The sequence below is a fragment of the Oncorhynchus mykiss genome, chromosome 13 (assembly GCF_057628025.1).
Source record: "Oncorhynchus mykiss isolate SJ-2025 chromosome 13, ASM5762802v1, whole genome shotgun sequence".
Taxonomy (NCBI): Eukaryota; Metazoa; Chordata; class Actinopteri; order Salmoniformes; family Salmonidae; genus Oncorhynchus; species Oncorhynchus mykiss.
Genome location: NC_143034.1, coordinates 59,653,624 through 59,672,759, shown reverse-complemented (window position 1 = coordinate 59,672,759; position 19,136 = coordinate 59,653,624). Strand labels below are relative to the sequence as shown.

The window sequence follows — 19,136 nt, the reverse complement described above, 5'->3', positions numbered from 1 at the left end:
ATCATCAAAAGGGGACTATCACGCTCTGTGAAAATAATAATAAATCAATAATAAATCATGTGACATCATTTTGAGTGCGGACCCATCACACCTTCTGTTTGTCAGAGCCTGAACAGAGCCTGAATAGAGCCTGAACAGAGCCTGAACAGAGCCTGAATAGATGTGTTGCATGTGATAGATTCAACATTTTTTCTCATATGCTGCTTGCAAAATATTGCTGTTCAACATTACCAACAGATGATTTAAAATACATTTCTATGCAACAAAAGAAATATCAAGCACCATGGTAAACAAAAAATGATAACAGCAGTCTCATGATCTAAGCCCTAATTAAGTCTTTCATGATGATCTAGAATTGCTGCCTCACACTATGCATTCACTTTGTACAAATCTATAGGCCACTGTGTCAAGGTTTCTAAGCAGTGGCAAATTACCTCTACATTTCCACCCTGCCTTGCATGAAAACAGTCTCCACCGAAGGACCTCCGGCAATGTCTGTCTAAAGCCGAAAAGATGCCCAGTGAACTCCGGATGAACCCAGGCCTGTCTCTGTCTCTGAGAGGACACTGCAGCTTAGACACTGGCTCACGTGTTCATACTGTACCTCCTGGGCAAGAATGGTTGTCATATTGTTTCATCACAAAGTCATGAACACACACAGGTTCTCTCTGTTTAACCCTGGTTTGAACAAAACATCCACAAAACGGTTTCAAAATGTATAATCTATTTCCCCATTTAATCTAAATTGTATGCTCGACTGACATCTTTGCCCATGTGTGTTGGTGCATCCTCACCAAGATCTTTTGCTAACACATTTTAACACTGGCTATGCAATAACCTAAGTGAGAAAAATCTATGCAGGTAACAAAGTTCCTTAATTACACATCCATCAACCTAATCAATGTGTAAATATTCTCAGGTCACCGTCTGCTGGCAGATTGCTTTTTCTGGCAATACTCTACAAGTAAATCAAGTGCACACACAATTCACTGTATCAGCAGCATGAGCTAAATTAACTGCATAACATTTGTGTTGTGTAGGACGTTGTCATCCATAAATAATATGATTTGTAGATCCTGGGGTTGAACTCTAATATTATAAGACACTTGTATTAATGGAACAACAGGGCACCCAGAGGGAAGACACAGACACAGCTCCTGATACAGACAGAGCAAATAGCTGGCAGGAGTTCCTGGAGAGTGCTGATGCAAAATAGAACCTGACCAGCAGCACAAAATGGCTTTCAAGTGAAATATCTCCCTCAGTCTGTCTACTAGTACTGCTCTGCTTGGAGGAGTCCTCTGGTGTCCTGACTGCTGTTATCACTGGGAGCTGAGAGGAGGACATTTCAGTGCACATTAAGTCTGTGTAGTAGAGATGTCAAAGTGAAATAGGATCTCCCCTTTACATTTCTAACACCACAACACACTGTAGGCGCTGATGCCTTTTCCCAAGCTCCCACCCCTCCCCACAAACCACAAGCACTGTATGACAGAGTATTATGCTTGTGTTCTGCACGATGGATCCTCTTACAAAGCTATGAAGAAATGAGTGATACGTCTACACAAGAAGGCAAACACGACAGGACCCCGCAGCAAAAACTTTTTTTTTAATCGTTTCACATTAAAAACACATACTGTACGCTGCATCACAAAATGAAAAAGCAGTCCTGCAATAACAATAGAAACCAAAAGAGAAGAAACAACCAGTGGCATTTTCACTGAGACTCAGTATGTGTCCCATAGTAGTTCACCTCTCTCCATGGACAAATCTATACAGTAGGTGAGAAGCAGGGGAGGACTGGGACCAGAAATTGGCTTTTGCATTTGCAATATACTGGCCCATTTTTTTCCTTGAGGTCCTCACACCGGTCCATATTTTTCCTCAAGGTCAAATAATGATAATTTAGCAAAATATTTTTTTTCCGTTAGACAGGCCCACTAGGCTAAAAATGAACCAGCCCATCTGGCATTTCGGGCAAATGCCAGATGGCAAGTCCGCCCCTGGAGATGGCTGAGGTCACTGCTAAAGGAGACATGATAAGCCATACATGAGAGATTAGATTACACACAGCAGGTCAACAACAGACAGGAAATCATAGTTCACAAAGCACTTGGAGTTCATTCCCACCTGTACTGTACATTATAACGATGACATAGTAGAAGTTTTGTCACATACACCGGATAGATGCAGTCAAATGTGTTGTTTTACAGGGTCAGTCATAGTAGTACGGCGCCCCTGGAGCTAATTAGGTTTAGCTGCCTGACTCAAGGGCACATCGGCAGATTCTTCACCTTGTCGGCTTGGGTATTCAAACCAGCGACCTTTCGGTTAATGGCCCAACACGCTAACTGCTAGGCTACCTGCCGCCTGTCTGGCTAATTGATATGCTACTCTGGATGGATGTACTCGTCATATCATAGTGATGCAATATGGCCCTTTTTAGTGTGATGGCACTAGATGGGAGGGGTGTTAACGAAACAAACCAAATCCTTTTTGAGTTGGACTCAGACCAGTCAGCGTTTCATGTCAGGGCTTTGGATAGTCCTTTGACACTTTTTTTGAGAACAGAAAAACACCTCCTGTGGTTTTCACACCACCCATGGTTTGGTGAGTTTGATTTTAACTGGTTATTAAATGTGTTTGGTTGGGGCTATCGTCTATTAAAAAAATATTGGGCTTAAAATCACCTCCAATTTGACAAAGATTGTGTCTTTCAGTCAGAGATGCACAATAGTCCCGGCAAACTCTGCAGGCTACCGTTTCTGCAAACGACAGGCTTTACATGTTGGGCTTGATTATTTGAATCCCTTGTGTTAGTCTTATCCTGCTCTGTTAGCAAATTTGTATTTGCTTCAAATCAAAATGTCAACCAGTCATAAGTTGGTTCATGTAAGTCCTTCTTCAATAACATGTCCACTGTAGACAGGACAGAACACTGTCTCGTACCCGTTTTGGTTTTTCGTACTACAACACCAATATTAACACCACAATACAACACACCCTGTATCCTCAAATGAATCAGAACATCATTTCCCCTCATCTGAATCTACATCAGTGCAATTATTATCATCCAAACATTATTTCCATTAATAGAACCGTGATTATCATGGAAATTCAATTTTCAATTCAATTCAATTTCTAGCTGGAATATCTCTATGTAAGGGCCAAGTCCATTATGTAAAATATGATGAGTTGGGAGTCCGTCAGTTCTCACCAGACAACACACCCACATCATGCAGCTGAAATGAAACTAAACCCCCTCAGCATGTTCATTTTATGAGCGACATTTGTACTCTGCTTGTATTCTGCCAGGTAAACAATGTCATACTCCACCTCTCTGGTTTTGGCTCAGCCTCAGTCATCAATGAGTGCTTTTACCCCACTGAGGCGCTGCCGCCAAGAGGCAAGCGTTTAATCATTTACATGAGTTTACACATAGGAATATGGCACTTGTTTAATATGTTGTTGAGAAGCAGCTCAGTACCTTGCCTTCCCTCGGGTTACTCACCTTGTGGTAAATTGATAGGAGTGGAATCAATAGAACGGATGCATTAAACAACTAAATAAATAACCGAATGCAAAACAGTCATTTTGGAATTGATTCTTTAGAATGCTCATGTTTTCCCAATATGAATGCAAATACAGTCCCAACAGCCCTTCCCGTAGATATACAACTTGCCGCCTAAGAAAACAGTGCATCAACAAAATGAAACTGCCTTAGATGGATGTGTCATATGAAATATGTTATAGTGAACCATGTTCAATCTATACATTCTATTTCTATAGCTGGCCTCATCCCATAGGCCACGGAGAGAGACGGAGAGAGACAGAGAGAGAGAATGACAGAGAGAGACAGGGCAAATGTACAGTAAAGCAACACTGCAGTCCAGCGTCAGCCAATCAGCATCACCAAAGAGAGAAACCGTCTCCGAGAGGAAGCAGCGCATGCAACTTGGACAGTTCACAGCAACTGTTATGGTACAATGTCTGGCAGTACTGACCGATGGGTGACTAGTGAATACACATGTCTAGGACAGAGATGAGTCCCTTCCCGTTAGGTTTACAGTGTAGTTTGTCTGTCTGTGAACTGGAGAAGACCTATGAGTCAGGTAGATGAGCATGTGAGGGGGAGGGGAGGTGGCTGTCCTCCTCCAACAGTACAATAACAGTTCCAGTAACAGAGAGCACCAGTAAGTCCAGGTGACAGCTCCTTAATCCCCATTAGTGCTGCAGTGACAGTGTGGAGGGGATGCCCAGTCCAGCCCAGTCTAGCCCAACCCAGCCACCCTTTCCTCTGACCAGCCACCCATCCTCCCCACCAAAGTCACTATCATTCTGTCCTGGTAGCCTGTGGAAGAGATTGCTGCTCACTGGCTCCCCGTGTGGTGGTGGCTCACAGTGGCCTTGCCTGGTGTGTGTGTGGAGCTAGGCTGGGGACTCAGCAGGCGATCTCCTCCAGCGTGCCCAGGGTGGTCTGTAGGGGGACGCTCACCGTGTGGCTGATGGCCTCGGAGTGGTTCCCCACCGGGTCACAGGAACTCTGAGGTAGGGTGACACACACATATGCGCGTAGTACACTTATACACATGCACACGTCTACACTGCACCCCACTGCTGGCTTGCCACTGAAGCTAAGCAGGGTTTGTCATGGATGGGAGACCAGATGCTGCTGGAAGTGGTGTTGGAGGGCCAATAGGAGGAACTCTTTCCTCTGGCCTGAAAAAAGATCCCAATGTCCCAGGGCAGTGATTGGGGACATTACCCTGTGCAGAGTGCCATCTTTAAGATGCAATGTTAAAAGGGTGTCCTGACTCTCTGTGGTCACTAACAATCTTATGGCACTTATCGTAAGAGTAGCGGTGTTAACCCTGGTGTCCTGGATACATACTCAAACTTGTCCTCATGGACACCTAATCATCCAATTGGCTGATCTATCCTCTCTCCCTTAACTATTCCCCAGGTCGTTGCTGTATGTGAGAATGTGTTCTCATTCAACTTACCTGGTTAATTAAAATAAAAAATACACTGAGTGACATTTTGACACGATTCAGTTGGAGAGATCTCATCTCCTTTCTTGTCAATAACTGAGAATTACATTGGGATAGCTGTCTGGCACAGAATAACATAAATCATATTGAGGTTTGGCTGGATGCTAAGCCATAAATACAATATAAAACATTTTCCAAACAGTGTGACAGTTTGTCATCTGATTAACCTCATGACCTTACCACGTCCTCTCCGTGGCTCTCCTCCTCGTCGTCTCGGCTCAGTAGGTCCAGCAACTTGTCCTTCACCACCTGACAACATATATATGTAACACACATCATCAGGGTCATCAGGACATACACAGTATCACAAAATTATTCATGAAGTGTGCTTTTTACATGCTGTGGTAACTTATGACCAATTTAGTTTAAGGTGAATTTGAACTGTTATAATTGGAACCATAAATAATACAGCAGGTGTGGACTTTACCATGAAATGCTTGCTTACGGGTTTTCCCAACGATGCAGAGTTAAAAAAATAATTATAAAAAGAAAACTAGTAATGTAAGATGAATAAAATACACAAGAATGGAGCTATGTACATGGTGTATCAGAACAGGATCACTGTGCAGGGGTACCAGGTATATGAGGTAGATATACATGAAGGCATGGTAAAGTGACTAGGCATCAGCATCTGTAATAATATCTTGACTCAAGGCCAAACATCACCGTGGCTGTTATTTTAGTGGCGGTCTTTTAAACCACAGCCAGAGCAGCAGCACTCTCTGTCTGTGACAAAACACCCCGCACAGGCTCCCCATTAAAACATGAGAAAGGTTTGAAAAAAAATGACTTTTCATGTGTATTTCTAAAGCCCAGAGGGCACAGAATGACTGGTTTGTCCTTGGCAGAGCTCCAAGCAGACCAAAGCAGTAGGAGAGAGAGACCAACGGCTGAGCTGACTTAATGAAAAGACTGATCACGCACCTCAATCACTCAGCCCAGACAGATATATGGCAAGGCTCTTTCGTCTCAACAATTGAAATGTGAATGTGAATATGTGTGTGTGTGATTGGCCTTGAGTCTGTGGAGAAATGTGTGTGTAACCTATTAGACAGGTGTCTCTGATATGAATTGTTATTCACTTTTTAGTTCTTATTTCTTCCGCCAAACATAACTGTCTGTGAGAGTGTTTGATAATGTGTTTGTGAGAATGTGTGTGTCTTTGGAAGTTTCTACATGGTGTGTGTTCTATGTCTGACCTCATAGGCGTAGTCAAATAGCTCCAGGATGGTAAGGATACTGGCCCCGATGAACAGACCCATCTGACCACCTATATCACCTGGAAGATCAACAATACACAGTTAGAGAGAGAAGAGAGAGAGCGTGCGCGCAAGAGAGAGCTAGCAAGCACTGGAAACCCAAGAGCTGAACCCTGAAAATAATCTCCTATGCCAGCTATTGAAAACACTAAACAACTCTGATTTCCCTGTGTGATTGGATAATAATCACATTGTTACAGAAATGAAAACCTCCTATTTGACAAATTGGGAAAATGAAACAAAAATACTCAATAAACTAAATTGCTATTTGGCCCTCAAAACATAATACAAAAATGCAGAATATCTCTACTCTGTCAGAGATACAAAACAGAGACAGATCCTGACCAAATACAGACCCAGGGAACACCAGCTGGCTATAGAAAAAGGGAGACACAAAAAGACATGGCTACCCAAAGAAGAGCGTCTATGTGGTCACTGCATTACAGGGGAGGTAGAGGCAGAGATGCACTTTTTCCTGAGAAATACTCCTTTTACTAATCTTTTTCAAGAAAACATCTCAATCAATTCCCAACTTCTGTGCATTTACTAATGACATTATTCTGGGGGAGGGAGAAACCGCAAACATTACTGCCAGATACAGTATGTATATGATTGCCATAGCCTGAGGATGATTGCCATAGCCTGACTTCCCATAACCATTAATTCCCTGAAGTATTTACATTGAATATAACTGACAGTAATATATAGTGTATATATAATATATATAGTAATATATAGTGTATAACCATCAGACATGTTCTTTATTTATTAGCCATTCTTTCTTTTTCTATTTATAATCTTGTTTTTTATTTAATTAAATGTATCTTAATTTGAATTTTAGAGAGAAAGAGAGAGAGAGAGAGAGAGAGGAGATGGAGAGCGACAGCCAGAGCGTGCGCGCGAGAGAGGGGAAGAAGATAGGTAGATAATAGCTAGAGAGTTGACTATACCCAGTAAGCCTGCCACTTCGTAGGCTTTCTTCTGCTCAATGGTCTCATAGTTCAAGGCCTCAAAGAACACATCCAGGACTAGGATGTTATCCCTGAAAGAGAGACATCGATAAGATCAGATAACACTTAAATCGTGTTAAAGAGAAGACAACACATTTATCTTGATATTGTCATCCTATTTAACTATCAATCAATGAACTGGTAAGTCATCAGTCATTCTTCAGGTCATCAGTCTAAACACATCTGTTTTTTAAATGGTATTTTTTGAAAGATTTATTTACCATCAGTCTTTTAAAAGTGTGTTAATCTTTCTGTCAATGGGGAAATAGACATACAGGGCATACTATACCTGCTATAGCAATAGTTTTATTATCAATTGCCATAAGTAAGGGTACTTATTCTTCCACACTTACACCACATGTCCCATACAATGTCATTAGTAGAGTAGCATCTCAACTGATGACTGCATCCACTAGAGAATGCCTATTGTTATTATCCTCAAAATCCCATTATATGATAACATGACAGATCTCTTCAATAGCAGGCTTCCAGTTCTCTTTCCCATGAGTCTGAGCGTCAAAGACATCTCAGTGTAATATCTTCACTTTCCACCCACACCCTCCTTACTATGACTACATATAATACATGTGATACTGTAGGCTGATGTATATTACATTTTTCCTTCTAATGCATTCATCTGTTCCTCTGGAGCCTCCTATAGGCAGGTACTTACGTGATGTATTTCTCAGAGCGGTTGAACTTCTTTTCCAAGTAGCGTGCTGAGGTCTTACTGGGGATCTTGACCATGGACAGCTCCTTGTTGTAGCGTGTCATGTTGCATGGTGTCCTACAGATGCAGTTGCTACTCTCCAGCATTGACAACTTGGCTACAGTAGAGAAGACAGGGAGACATGAAGGAGAGGATGAATGGATGGATGGAAGAGGGGTAATGGGTGAGGATGGGGAGAGGGAGGAGAGGGAGAGTTGACCTTCGTTTGAGGGCAACTGAGGGTACACACACAAACACACACCCATCTCAACAGCATTCCCTACTGTATATACTTCAGAATGGCTTGATGCACTTAGCAGAAATGTCAGAGTCTAACAGTAGGCATGGGACAGTGTACTAAAGACATAATGATGGGAGAAAATAAATGTTGATCCTTCTGCCTCCAGGATGATCTATTTGTACATACTGAAGGGTGGTTAGTGTAATTGCTACTGATATTTTATTTATGGGGTAGATTTGAAATTGCCGATAGATTGTAGCTTCCATCAATATAATTGTATTTATCATTTCCAATCTCCCATATATATTTTTTGTAAATGTATACAGTACCAGTCAAAAGTTTGGACACACCTACTCATTCAAGGGGTTTTCTTTATTTTTTACATTGTAGAATAATAGTGAAGACAGCAAAACAATGAAATAACACATATGGAATCATGTATAAACCAAAAAAGTGTTAAACAAATGAAAATATTATTTTATATATTAGATTCTTCAATGATGCCTTGATGACAGCTTTGAACACTCTTGGCATTCTCTCAACCACCTTCACATGGAATGCTTTTCCATTTGCGCTTAGTGGGACTATCATTTGTTTTCAACAGGACAATGACTCCAAACACACCTCCAGGCTGTGTAAGGGCAATGTGACACTTATGGTGTGTTTGGGGTCACTGTCCTGTTGAAAACAAATGATAGTGCTACATCAGATGACTTGGCCTCCACAATCACCCGACCTCAACCCAATTGAGATGGTTTGGGATGAGTTGGACCGCAGGGTGAAGGAAAAACTTCCAACAAGTGCTCAGCATATGTGGGAACTCCTTCAAGACTGTTGGAAAAGCATTCCTCATGAAGCTGGTTGAGAGAATGCCAAGAGTGTGCAAAGCTGTCATCAAGGCAAAGGGTGGCTACTTTGAAGAATCTCAAATATAAAATATATCTTGATTTGTTTTTTGTTTTTTGGTTACTACATGATTCCATATGTGTTATTTCATAGTTTGATGTCTTCACTATTATTCTATAATGTAGAAAATATTAACAATAAAGAAAAACACTTGATTGAGTAGGTGTGACCAAACTTTTAACTGGTACTGTACATACACAAACACACATAAATACATACATATACCTTTAAAAATATATTTCCTTTATTATTTTCCGCTAACCCCACCACCCCTCCCCTAATTGGAGTAAACTAATGAACAACAACACTTAGGCTTTTACTTCCGGCTTATACACACTATAAACCTTTTACGGAGACAATCTATTTTACAATAGTTATATTAGGTTTGTTTTTAGTCCTGTCCTTCTTCTACCCTCACTCTCTCCAAGGGAAGCACAGCCGAGAGCTGCCCAGTGACACGAGCCTACCAGACGAGCTAAACTATGTCTATGCTTGCTTCGAGGCAAATTACACTGAAACATGCATGAGAGCACCAGCTGTTCTGGAAGACTGTGTGATCACGTTCTTCGCAGCCAATGTGAGTAAGACCTTTAAAAAAGTCAACATTCACAAGGCTGCAGGGCCAGACAGATTACCAGGACATGTATTGCAAGCATGCGCTGATCAACTGGCAAGAGTCTTCACTGACATTTTCAACCTCTCCCTGACCGAGTCTGTAATACCAACATGCTTCAAGCAGACCACCATAGTCCCTGTGCCCAAGAACACTAAGGTAACCTGCTTCAATGACTACCAACCCGTAGCACTCACGTCTGTAGCCATGAAGTGCTTTGAAAGGCTGTCATGGCTTACATCAACACCATTATCCCAGAAACCCTAGACCCACTCCAATTTGTATACTGCCCTAACAGATCCACAGATGAAGCAATCTCTATTGCACTCCAAACTGCCCGTTCCCACCTGGACAAAAGGAACACCTATGTGAGAATGCTATTCATTGACTACAGCTCAGGGTTCAACGCCATGGTGCCCTCAAAGATCATCACTAAGCTAAGGACCCTGGGACTACATCCCTCTGCAACTGGATCCTAGACTTCCGACGGGCCACCCCACGTGGTAAGGGTAGGTAACAACACATCCGCTACGCTGATCCTCAACACAGGGGCCCCTCAGGGTTGTGTGCTCAGCCCCCTCCTGTACTCCCTGTTCACTCATGACTGCACGGTGAGGTACGACTCCAAAACCATCATTAAGTTTGCAGATGACACAACAGTTGTAGGCCTGATCACCGACAACGATGAGACAGCTTATAGGGAGGAGGTCAGAGACCTGGCCATGTGGGCCAGGACAACAACATCTCCCTCAACGTGATCAAGACAAAGGAGTTAATTGTGGACAACAGGAAAAAGAGGACCAAGCACGCCACCATTCTCATTGACGGGGCTGTAGTGGAGCAGGTTGAAAGCTTCAAGGTCCTTGGTGTCCACATCACCAACAAACTAACATGGTCCAAGCACACCAAGACAACCTCTGGAGATTGAAAAGATTTGGCATGGGTCCTCAGATCCTTAAAAGGTTCTACAGCTGCAACATCGAGAGAATTTTGACTGGTTGCATCACTGCCTGGTATGGCAACTGCCCGGCCTCCGACTGCAAGGCACTACAGCGGGTAGTGCGTAGGGTCCAGCCATCCAGGACCTCTATACCAGGCGGTGTCAGAAGAAGACTCCAGCCACCCTTGTCATAGACTGTTCTCTCTGCTACCGCAAGCGGTACAGGAGCACCAAGTCTAGGTCCAAGAGGCTTCTAAACAGCTTCTACCCACAAGCCATAAGACTCCTGAACATCTAATCAAATGGCTACCCAGACTATTTACACCGTTGCTACTCTCTGTTATCATCTATGCAAAGTCACTTTAATAACTCTACCTACATGTACATATGACCTCGACTAACTGGTGCCTCCGCACTGCTGCTCTTTAATTACTTGTTACTTTTATTTCTTACTCTTATTTGTATTTTTTTATTTAAAAACATACATTTTTAATAGTTTTTATATATCTAAAAAAATAAAAAAAATTAACTGCATTGTTAGTTGTGGATCGTAAGTAAGCATTTCACTGTTGATCTATTTCTAATGTTCATCCAGTTTGATTTCTATTTGCCATATATTTTTAACTGTGCTGTTTCACAAAAGTTCTGAACCTATATACATTTTACAGACACAGCATATTTTACATTTGTTATCTTGTTGTTATTAGTCCCACCCTTCCATTAAATCCCTCCCATCTATCTCTTCACACCATCTATATTGGATTTCCATTTGTCATATATTTTTTCAACGGTGCTGTGATGCTTCACAAAAGCTCTGAACCTTTCTATTCTCATAGTTTCTACCGATTGTAAATGAACTACTAGCCTCAACAACTGTGGACACTGTAAATGCCCTCATGAAATACACAGGAATGTTTTATGAATTTTCCAGACATTTCTATCCATTCCTGGAAGTATAAAAATACTGGTCTAATCTGTCTGGTCCTATCCAAATCAATTTCCTCTGACAATAACCAGTCTCACTCACATTCTCAACACATTCTAGCCTGCTGCTAGGTTCCCTTAATGCATAAAAATATCAAATCTGATCTCCCAACCCTAATCTCTCACTGTGACAATAGTATGGCAGTCTCCCCAGCTCGCCCTGGGCAGGGCGGAGTCTCCCTTGGATTACTAATAGCCTTCAGGGCCAAGTGGTCACGTAATTGCAACAGGAAATTCAATATGGCACCTCAGTCGCTTTTCATTCTCATTCAAATAAGGGGTTATTGGATCCGGGTAGCAGTGTGCATTCATAACCCTGATTTACACACTCCCTCACTCTTTCTATTTCTCTCTCTCCCCACATCACAATCTTACTCTCTTTCCTCTTCTTCCCTCTCTCTCTCCATTTCCTTCGCTCTCTATTCCTTCGCTCTCTCTCCCTCTATCGTTCTGTCTTTCTCTCACTATTTCTCTCTCTCTATCCACCGTCTCATCTCTGTCAAAAACAATTATTCTAACCAAATCATCTGCTTTATTTCATATTTCCAAGCTTATTAAGAAACAGTGTTTTTAATGACTTAACACTCTCCATTAAGCTGTCTTTGGCTGTGAACAGAATGTTATATTTAAACTAGCAGTTGTTCAACCCGGAGACGAGCTAATCCTTTTTATTGTATGTTTGGTTTAAAACCGTTATGTGAGATGAGAGGATCTTCTGTCATTCATCCTGCAATGAGACCACATTTCTAAAACGATTACGCTAGTAATGTGATTGTATGATCACGTTACTGTGGGCAATGCTATCCAAATCGACATTTCACAGGACAACAAATGTCTGTGTTTTCCTCCGTGTGTATAATTAGGCACAGAGAAGATTTCTGTGTTCCTCTGTAATCTAGTCACAGGACCCTCCAGTGAGAACAGATGCAGCTGTCTTTCATTAAAACAGCAGCCACACTGTTTCTGTCTCCCAAACTTCCTGATTGACACATTAGTTTAAAAAAAGAACAACTTCAAACTTTACTAAGTGAAAACGGTGCAGTGGGTATATCAAATTGGTTCACAGTCTAACTAGGAACTGATTTGCATAGAATTATTGGGTCTGTGTGTTTGGATGGAATAAGCACAGGCATTTCAAATAAAACCAATTCAGGAGGAGCGAGAGGGAGGGAGCGAGAGGGAGCTGGCCAGGCTGGACCAAGCACAAGAGGGTACTCTAGCTCTAACTCTCCACAGTCCCAGTATAGCACACCTTGGCTTCATTTCCTCTTTATTTGAGACACATTGCCGAATTACAATGGACGAGCCAGGGCCAAAGCGTAATAATTGCCAGTGTTTGTGTGTGTTTGTTGCCCGGTAGGTAACAGAATGAGAGAACGCCTCCCCTTAATGATATCAGCAGGGGAATTAGACACCCCTACTACACAAAACACATAAACACTTTTCATTTAGAGGAATAAACAAGGTCATGTCTCATCTGATTTTCATTTATCCCTTCAGTAAAGTATGAGTCTGTGGTAAAAGTAAAGGTATAAATGAATATATAAAAACAGCCTAATAAAAAATGAGACGAAGGAGAAAGTGAGAATAAAAAGTCAATATCCCAGTTTTGCAGAAAATAACAGTTCAATATAGATGGGCGTAGGCACAAAATGAGATCCTACTGTATGTGATTTATCCTACTGTATATGAATTATCCTACTGTATATGAGTGATCCTACTGTATGTGAATGATCCTACTGTATGTGAATGATTCTTCTGTATGTGAATGCATACAGCTCCCCCTCCTCTCAACACACACAGATAAACACAGATTCCTTATTTGTAATATATACAGTACAGTATGAAAGTAAAATGAACCGAGGGAGAATATTAGACCTGGCTTTTCTAGAGGGGAAAAAAACAGCTGAGTAAATACTAATCCTAAATACCAGGGTCAACCAGCAAAACGAGAGAACCTCTGTATTCTCTCTGAATGATCAATAAGACATGTGTAGCTAACTAATACAAAATGTGTTAAATCTTTTGGGAATTGATAAGACACTTGTGTTGACACAATGTGCCTATGGCTTTCCTTCATGCTATCTTTATGTCCCCTAGCCCATGGAGAACAGGAATGCTATGATGTCAAATCATTTCTGCCGAATCAAACCAAACAGCAACAGCAAGAGGATGAGTGAGAGAGAGGAGGAGGGAGGTGTTGCACTCCCAGTAAGTATTCTATTAATACGAAGCACTGCAGCAACACATAATATTTTACCACGAACACTACTCTTTAGTCCACTTGAGACTACGAGTTTCCTGGGGAAGTTGTGAAGCACCGGGGAAGCTGTGAAGTGTGCTGTACAGCCTGCACTCTAGCTTGTTGTGTGATTGTGTTTGAGTCTGTTATTAAAGAATGTGAAGCAAAGTTGTATATGTTAACTATTGTCTGATTCTGTTCATGAGTCTGTTATTAAATATGTATGTTTACTGCTTTTCATTAAATCATGTATGGCTATTGTATTTGTTCCTATGGGCAGAATATTGTATAGCAGGGTTCCCCAACTGGCGGCCCATGGGCCAAATTTGGCCCCCCAATTATTTTATGCATTTTCATTGTTGACATCAAAGACTAAAAACACCAGGAAATCAGCTCCAAGAGATTTTAATTTTAAGAAATATTTTCCAAAGTATTCCCATGCGTAATAGTATTCACACATAGTATTCAAATGTAAGCAAGGTTTGAAATGTTTTTGTCAAACATATTTGTTTGGGCTTCTTGTGGTCAATTTGCAATCTACAAATGATTTGTAATTATGTTCCGGCCCCCAAACCATCCGCTCAAGAAAATAAATCAGCCTGCAGATGAATCTAGTTGATCCCTGTTGTATTGTCACGCCCTGACCTTAGATATCTCTGTTTTCTTCATATTTTGTTTAGGTCAGGGCATGTCTAGGGTGGGTACGCTAGTTTTTGTATTGTCTAGGGTTTTTTATATGTCTAGGGTTTTTGTAGGTCTAGGTGTTTTGTATGTCTAGGGTTTTGGTAGGTCTAGGTGATTTGTATGTCTATGGTGGCCTGATATGGTTCCCAATCAGAGGCAGCTGTTTATCGTTGTCTCTGATTGGGGATCATATTTAGGTAGCCATTTCCCTTTGGTGTTTGTGGGATCTTGTCTATGTTTAGTTGCCTGTCAGCACTAGGTTGTATAGTGTCATGTTTCGGTTGTTGTTCATTCATTAAAAAGAGAATGTACGGATACCACGCTGCGTCTTGGTCCGATCCTTATGACGAACGTGACATGTATAGGCAATATTGCCTACAGAAATTGGTTCAGTTATAGCCTAAAATAAATGTGTTCATAGGGGTAGAATATTGTTTGTTCGGTACACCATCCTACAGACAGTGAGTCACGTGGTGTCAAGGGTACTGGCTGGTGGCGTTGGTGTAAAGTTATGGGGAATGTTTTCCTGGCACACGTTAAGTCCCTTGATACCAATTGAGCAACGGTTCAATTCCCCGAAGAATTCAGGCTGTTCTGGAGGCAAATGTGGGTCCGACCCAGTACTAGATGGATGTACCTAATAAACTGACCACTGAGTGGATATCAATTAATTCCGATGGTTATATAAAGGCTGAAGGCTAAAAACAGCCTATACTATATCTAGACCTATATCTAGTTCCTACAATCTATTTTCATTTTAAATCATGGCCTTTTCTAGTTTTTACACCATCCACTAACACCAACTATTTACTATAAAACATTTATTTATCAAGAAAAAAGCTTAGTAAAATACAAAAAATGATGGGGCAAAAATAAGTAGGCCTAAAATATTTTTTTATATATCCCAAAAACAAACAAATCATCCAAGAATGTGCTTAGTGTTCTGGTCTCATAAGGATTTTGGAGTCATTGAAAGGGATGAACTTGAAGAAGTGTCCAAGTAGACTAGGTGCTCATTTCTCTGATGGATTTTGGAGTATTCACAACTGCTACTTGAAAGTGTAGGCAACGCTCTTCGGGTAAGACTCCATCAGTTGAGTCGTGGTGTTGGCTATTTCTCAACCAGCGACTTCAGATCCTTCTGTTGCTTGTGGTTGCAGGGTCTTTGCCATGGCGGTGGAATGCCAGCAAGTTGCTGCTCCCTTCTCATTTCACCTCCTTGCTGCTGTCGTTGCAATGCCTCGATGAACTTCCAAATGGTGTGGTGGGTAGCGCCAAGATTCAACAAAAAAGTTCAATGCCAGCTCTCCTCTCCATGGTTGGTCTTTGCCAAGTCTTGCAGGACAGCATCGTAGCAGCACCAAAATTCAGAAAATAAATAAAATAGGTAGAAGCATATTAGCAACAATTTTATTGGCCTTGATCATGATGCCATCAATAGTAAGAAAAATAATAATAACGTTTATGTTAAACAAGCCATATATATGGGAAACATTGGCTTTTTTCCAATGAGTCCGACTTTCTCCCGGTTGATGTTCCGGGAGCTGAAAGAACCAGGTATCCAGACACTGAAACCTCATCATTCAGGGTTATGCGACGTCGGCATTTCAAAAGTGTGATATTCGGTGCACTTCCAAAAGGACTTATTTGCTGTCTGTCGTTCCTGTCTGTAGGGGTAGCCTTCATGCAGCAGGATATTTTTTACACGCACCCAGAGGATAAATTCGGGTTCCACTGTATCTTTCTCTGACCTCCTCTAAGAATGAGTAATAAGGAGGGTAGCGGTGCAAGATATTTTTAAGCAGAATATTTGGATTATTATCATATGTATGACATGCAATTCGATTGCTGGACTATCGAAGCCATCCATCAACACATTTATTCAGATCCGGCAGTTCAAAGAGGATAGTTTCAAAGGTAATCAATTAGGCCTAGTTATTGTTCATTAGCAGCACACATTTCATAGCATCAATGCCTTTCTCTTGCAGGAACTGCTGACACACTCCAGCCACATGAGGTCTAACATTGTCTTGCATTAGGATGAACCCAGGGCCAACCACACCAGCATATGGTCTCACAAGGGGTCTGAGGATCTCATCTTGGTACCTAATGGCAGTCAGGCTACCTCTGGCGAGCACATGGAGGGCTGTGCAGCCCCCCAAAGAAATGCCACCCCACACCATGACTGACCCACCGCCAAACCGGTCATGCTGGAGGATGTTGCAGGCAGCAGAACGTTCTCCACGGCGTCTCCAGACTCACGTCTGTCACATGTGCTCAGTGTGAACCTGCTTTCATCTGTGAAGAGCACAGGGCGCCAGTGGCGAATTTGCCAATCTTGGTGTTCTCTGGCAAATGCCAAACGTCCTGCACGGTGTTGGGCTGTAAGCACAACCCCCACCTGTGGACGTCGGGCCCTCATTACCACCCTCATGGAGTCTGTTTCTGACCTTTTGAGCAGACACATGCACATTTGTGGCCTGCTGGAGGTAATTTTGCAGGGCTTTGGCAGTGCTCCTCCTGCTCCTCCTTGCTCAAAGGCGGAGGTAGCGGTCCTGCTGCTGGCTTGTTGCCCTCCTACGGCCTCCTCCACGTCTCCTGATGTACTGGCCTGTCTCCTGGTAGCACCTCCATGCTCTGGACACTACGCTGACAGACACAGCAAACCTTCTTGCCACAGCTTGCATTTGATGTGCCATCCTGGATGAGCTGCACTACCTGAGCCACTTGTGTGGGTTGTAGACTCCGTCTCATGCTACCACTAGAGTGAAAGCACCGCCAGCATTCCAAAGTGACCAAAACATCAGCCAGGAAGCATAGGAACTGAGAAGTGGTCTTTAGTCACCACCTGCAGAACCACTCCTTTATTGGGGGTGTCTTGCTAATTGCCTATAATTTCCACCTGTTGTCTATTCCATTTGCACAACAGCATGTGAAATTTATTGTCAATCAGTGTTGCTTCCTAAGTGGACAGTTTGATTTCACAGAAGTGTGATTGACTTGGAGTTACATTGTGTTGTGAAGTGTTCCCTTTATTTTTTTGAGCAGTGTATGTTTTTACTGGACTGATGGCCAGCATCTGATAGTCAGTCTGAGGGGAGGGAGGGAACAGCGGTGAGGCTGCCTCTCATTCAACTCAACAATACCGTCCCTCCTCTCTCCCTCCGTCAGCTGAGTGAGTATAATATATATATATATGTTTTAACTGGACTGATGGCCAGCATCTGATAGTCAGTCTGAGGGGAGGGAGGGAACAGCGGTGAGGCTGCCTCTCATTCAACTCAACAATACCGTCCCTCCGCTCTCCCTCCCTCAGCTGATGGAAAAACTCAATTCACACGGCATTATTTCTGCCTCATGCACCAATTCATGTTGTTACTCCTATGACCAGAGAAAGTGAAGTATTCCCAGATATTAAAAAAGACACAAGCCGCTAATAATAACAAGGCAAGTTTATCGGAACACTTTGCTACGCTCATCTATTGCAGATGCAGTGCTGGTTATAGCGTGAGTGGAAGTAGGGAGAATATACATTTTATGGCTCATAAAAATGTTGAACAAAGTGTTGACAGTGCTGGATAGCATCTTAAACATGTAATGTACTTACTCATAAAAACAGGCTTATAGGTGCACTTGATTTGCTCTCTGGGCCTCCTGGGTAGCTGGAGTTCTACCTTCAGAATCATGAAATTATTAAAAATGGGGACACTTTGCCTTCCCGGAGCTAGGGCTGCTGAATCAACTGCATCTACCACCAACAGCGAGAAACAAATAAAAAAATAGGAACAAAGGCTTTATTGTTGGGTTTTTTACAGAAATGTTTGGTGATCGACTAGGAATGCCTTGGAGGTCGACCAGTTGATCGCGATCAACCGGTTGGTGATCACTGCTATAGCCTAAATAAATTTATTTTAGGCCATATGAAGAACAGATATGCATGATTTAATGAAAAGCAGCAAACAGACACAACATTTTTTCACATTCTTTAATTAAAGACTCAGGCAATAGGCGATACAGCTGGCGTCACAGTTTTCCTGCCAAATAGGCCTACAAAGAAACTTGACGATGTTGAATGCGCGAGGGGGGTCTGTGCGCTGCGTAGTACCTTCAACAAAAAGACATGTAAGCGTGTGCGTTTGTGTGCATTCATATCGTGGACTTACCAAGGGCAGGCTCTGCACAGTCTTTGTACTGTTCAGGGGTACAGAATGGAGAATCACCTAGAAGGACAGCAGGAGCACAAGGAAGGGGAGGAAAGTTCAGATTCAGCTTTTCTGATCGATATATTTATGAAATGTAGTACCTCTGAATGACTTACGAGTTTGAGAAAAACAAACTGTAAACAGCTCAGATTTCTGTGGAATATGGTTACAAAGCTATCAGTGATTTACTAAAGTTACCGGAATCTTCAGTAATTTGGGGTAATTAACAGAAAATCTATGGCAATCTATCGTAACTTTGGTCATTTATACTTGAATAACATAAATCTGTGCCCAT

The 19,136-nt window shown here is 42.1% G+C and overlaps 1 protein-coding gene across 3 annotated transcripts in view; it reads right to left on the bottom strand.

The window, feature by feature from the left end:
* Positions 1-1,588: 1,588 nt before the first annotated feature.
* The window catches only part of LOC110486711 (acid-sensing ion channel 2), a 445,230-nt gene continuing 427,682 nt past the window's right edge, over positions 1,589-19,136 (bottom strand). For all 3 annotated transcript variants that reach the window (XM_090196995.1, XM_090196994.1, XM_090196993.1), the window contains 6 exons: positions 18,803-18,859; positions 7,994-8,147; positions 7,261-7,352; positions 6,251-6,330; positions 5,232-5,300; positions 1,589-4,543 (listed from right to left, as the gene is read on the bottom strand). In XM_090196995.1, the coding sequence (XP_090053121.1) occupies positions 4,442-4,543; positions 5,232-5,300; positions 6,251-6,330; positions 7,261-7,352; positions 7,994-8,147; positions 18,803-18,859 (554 nt within the window). In that variant the 3' untranslated portion in view covers positions 1,589-4,441. The remainder of the gene's footprint in view (positions 4,544-5,231; positions 5,301-6,250; positions 6,331-7,260; positions 7,353-7,993; positions 8,148-18,802; positions 18,860-19,136) is intronic.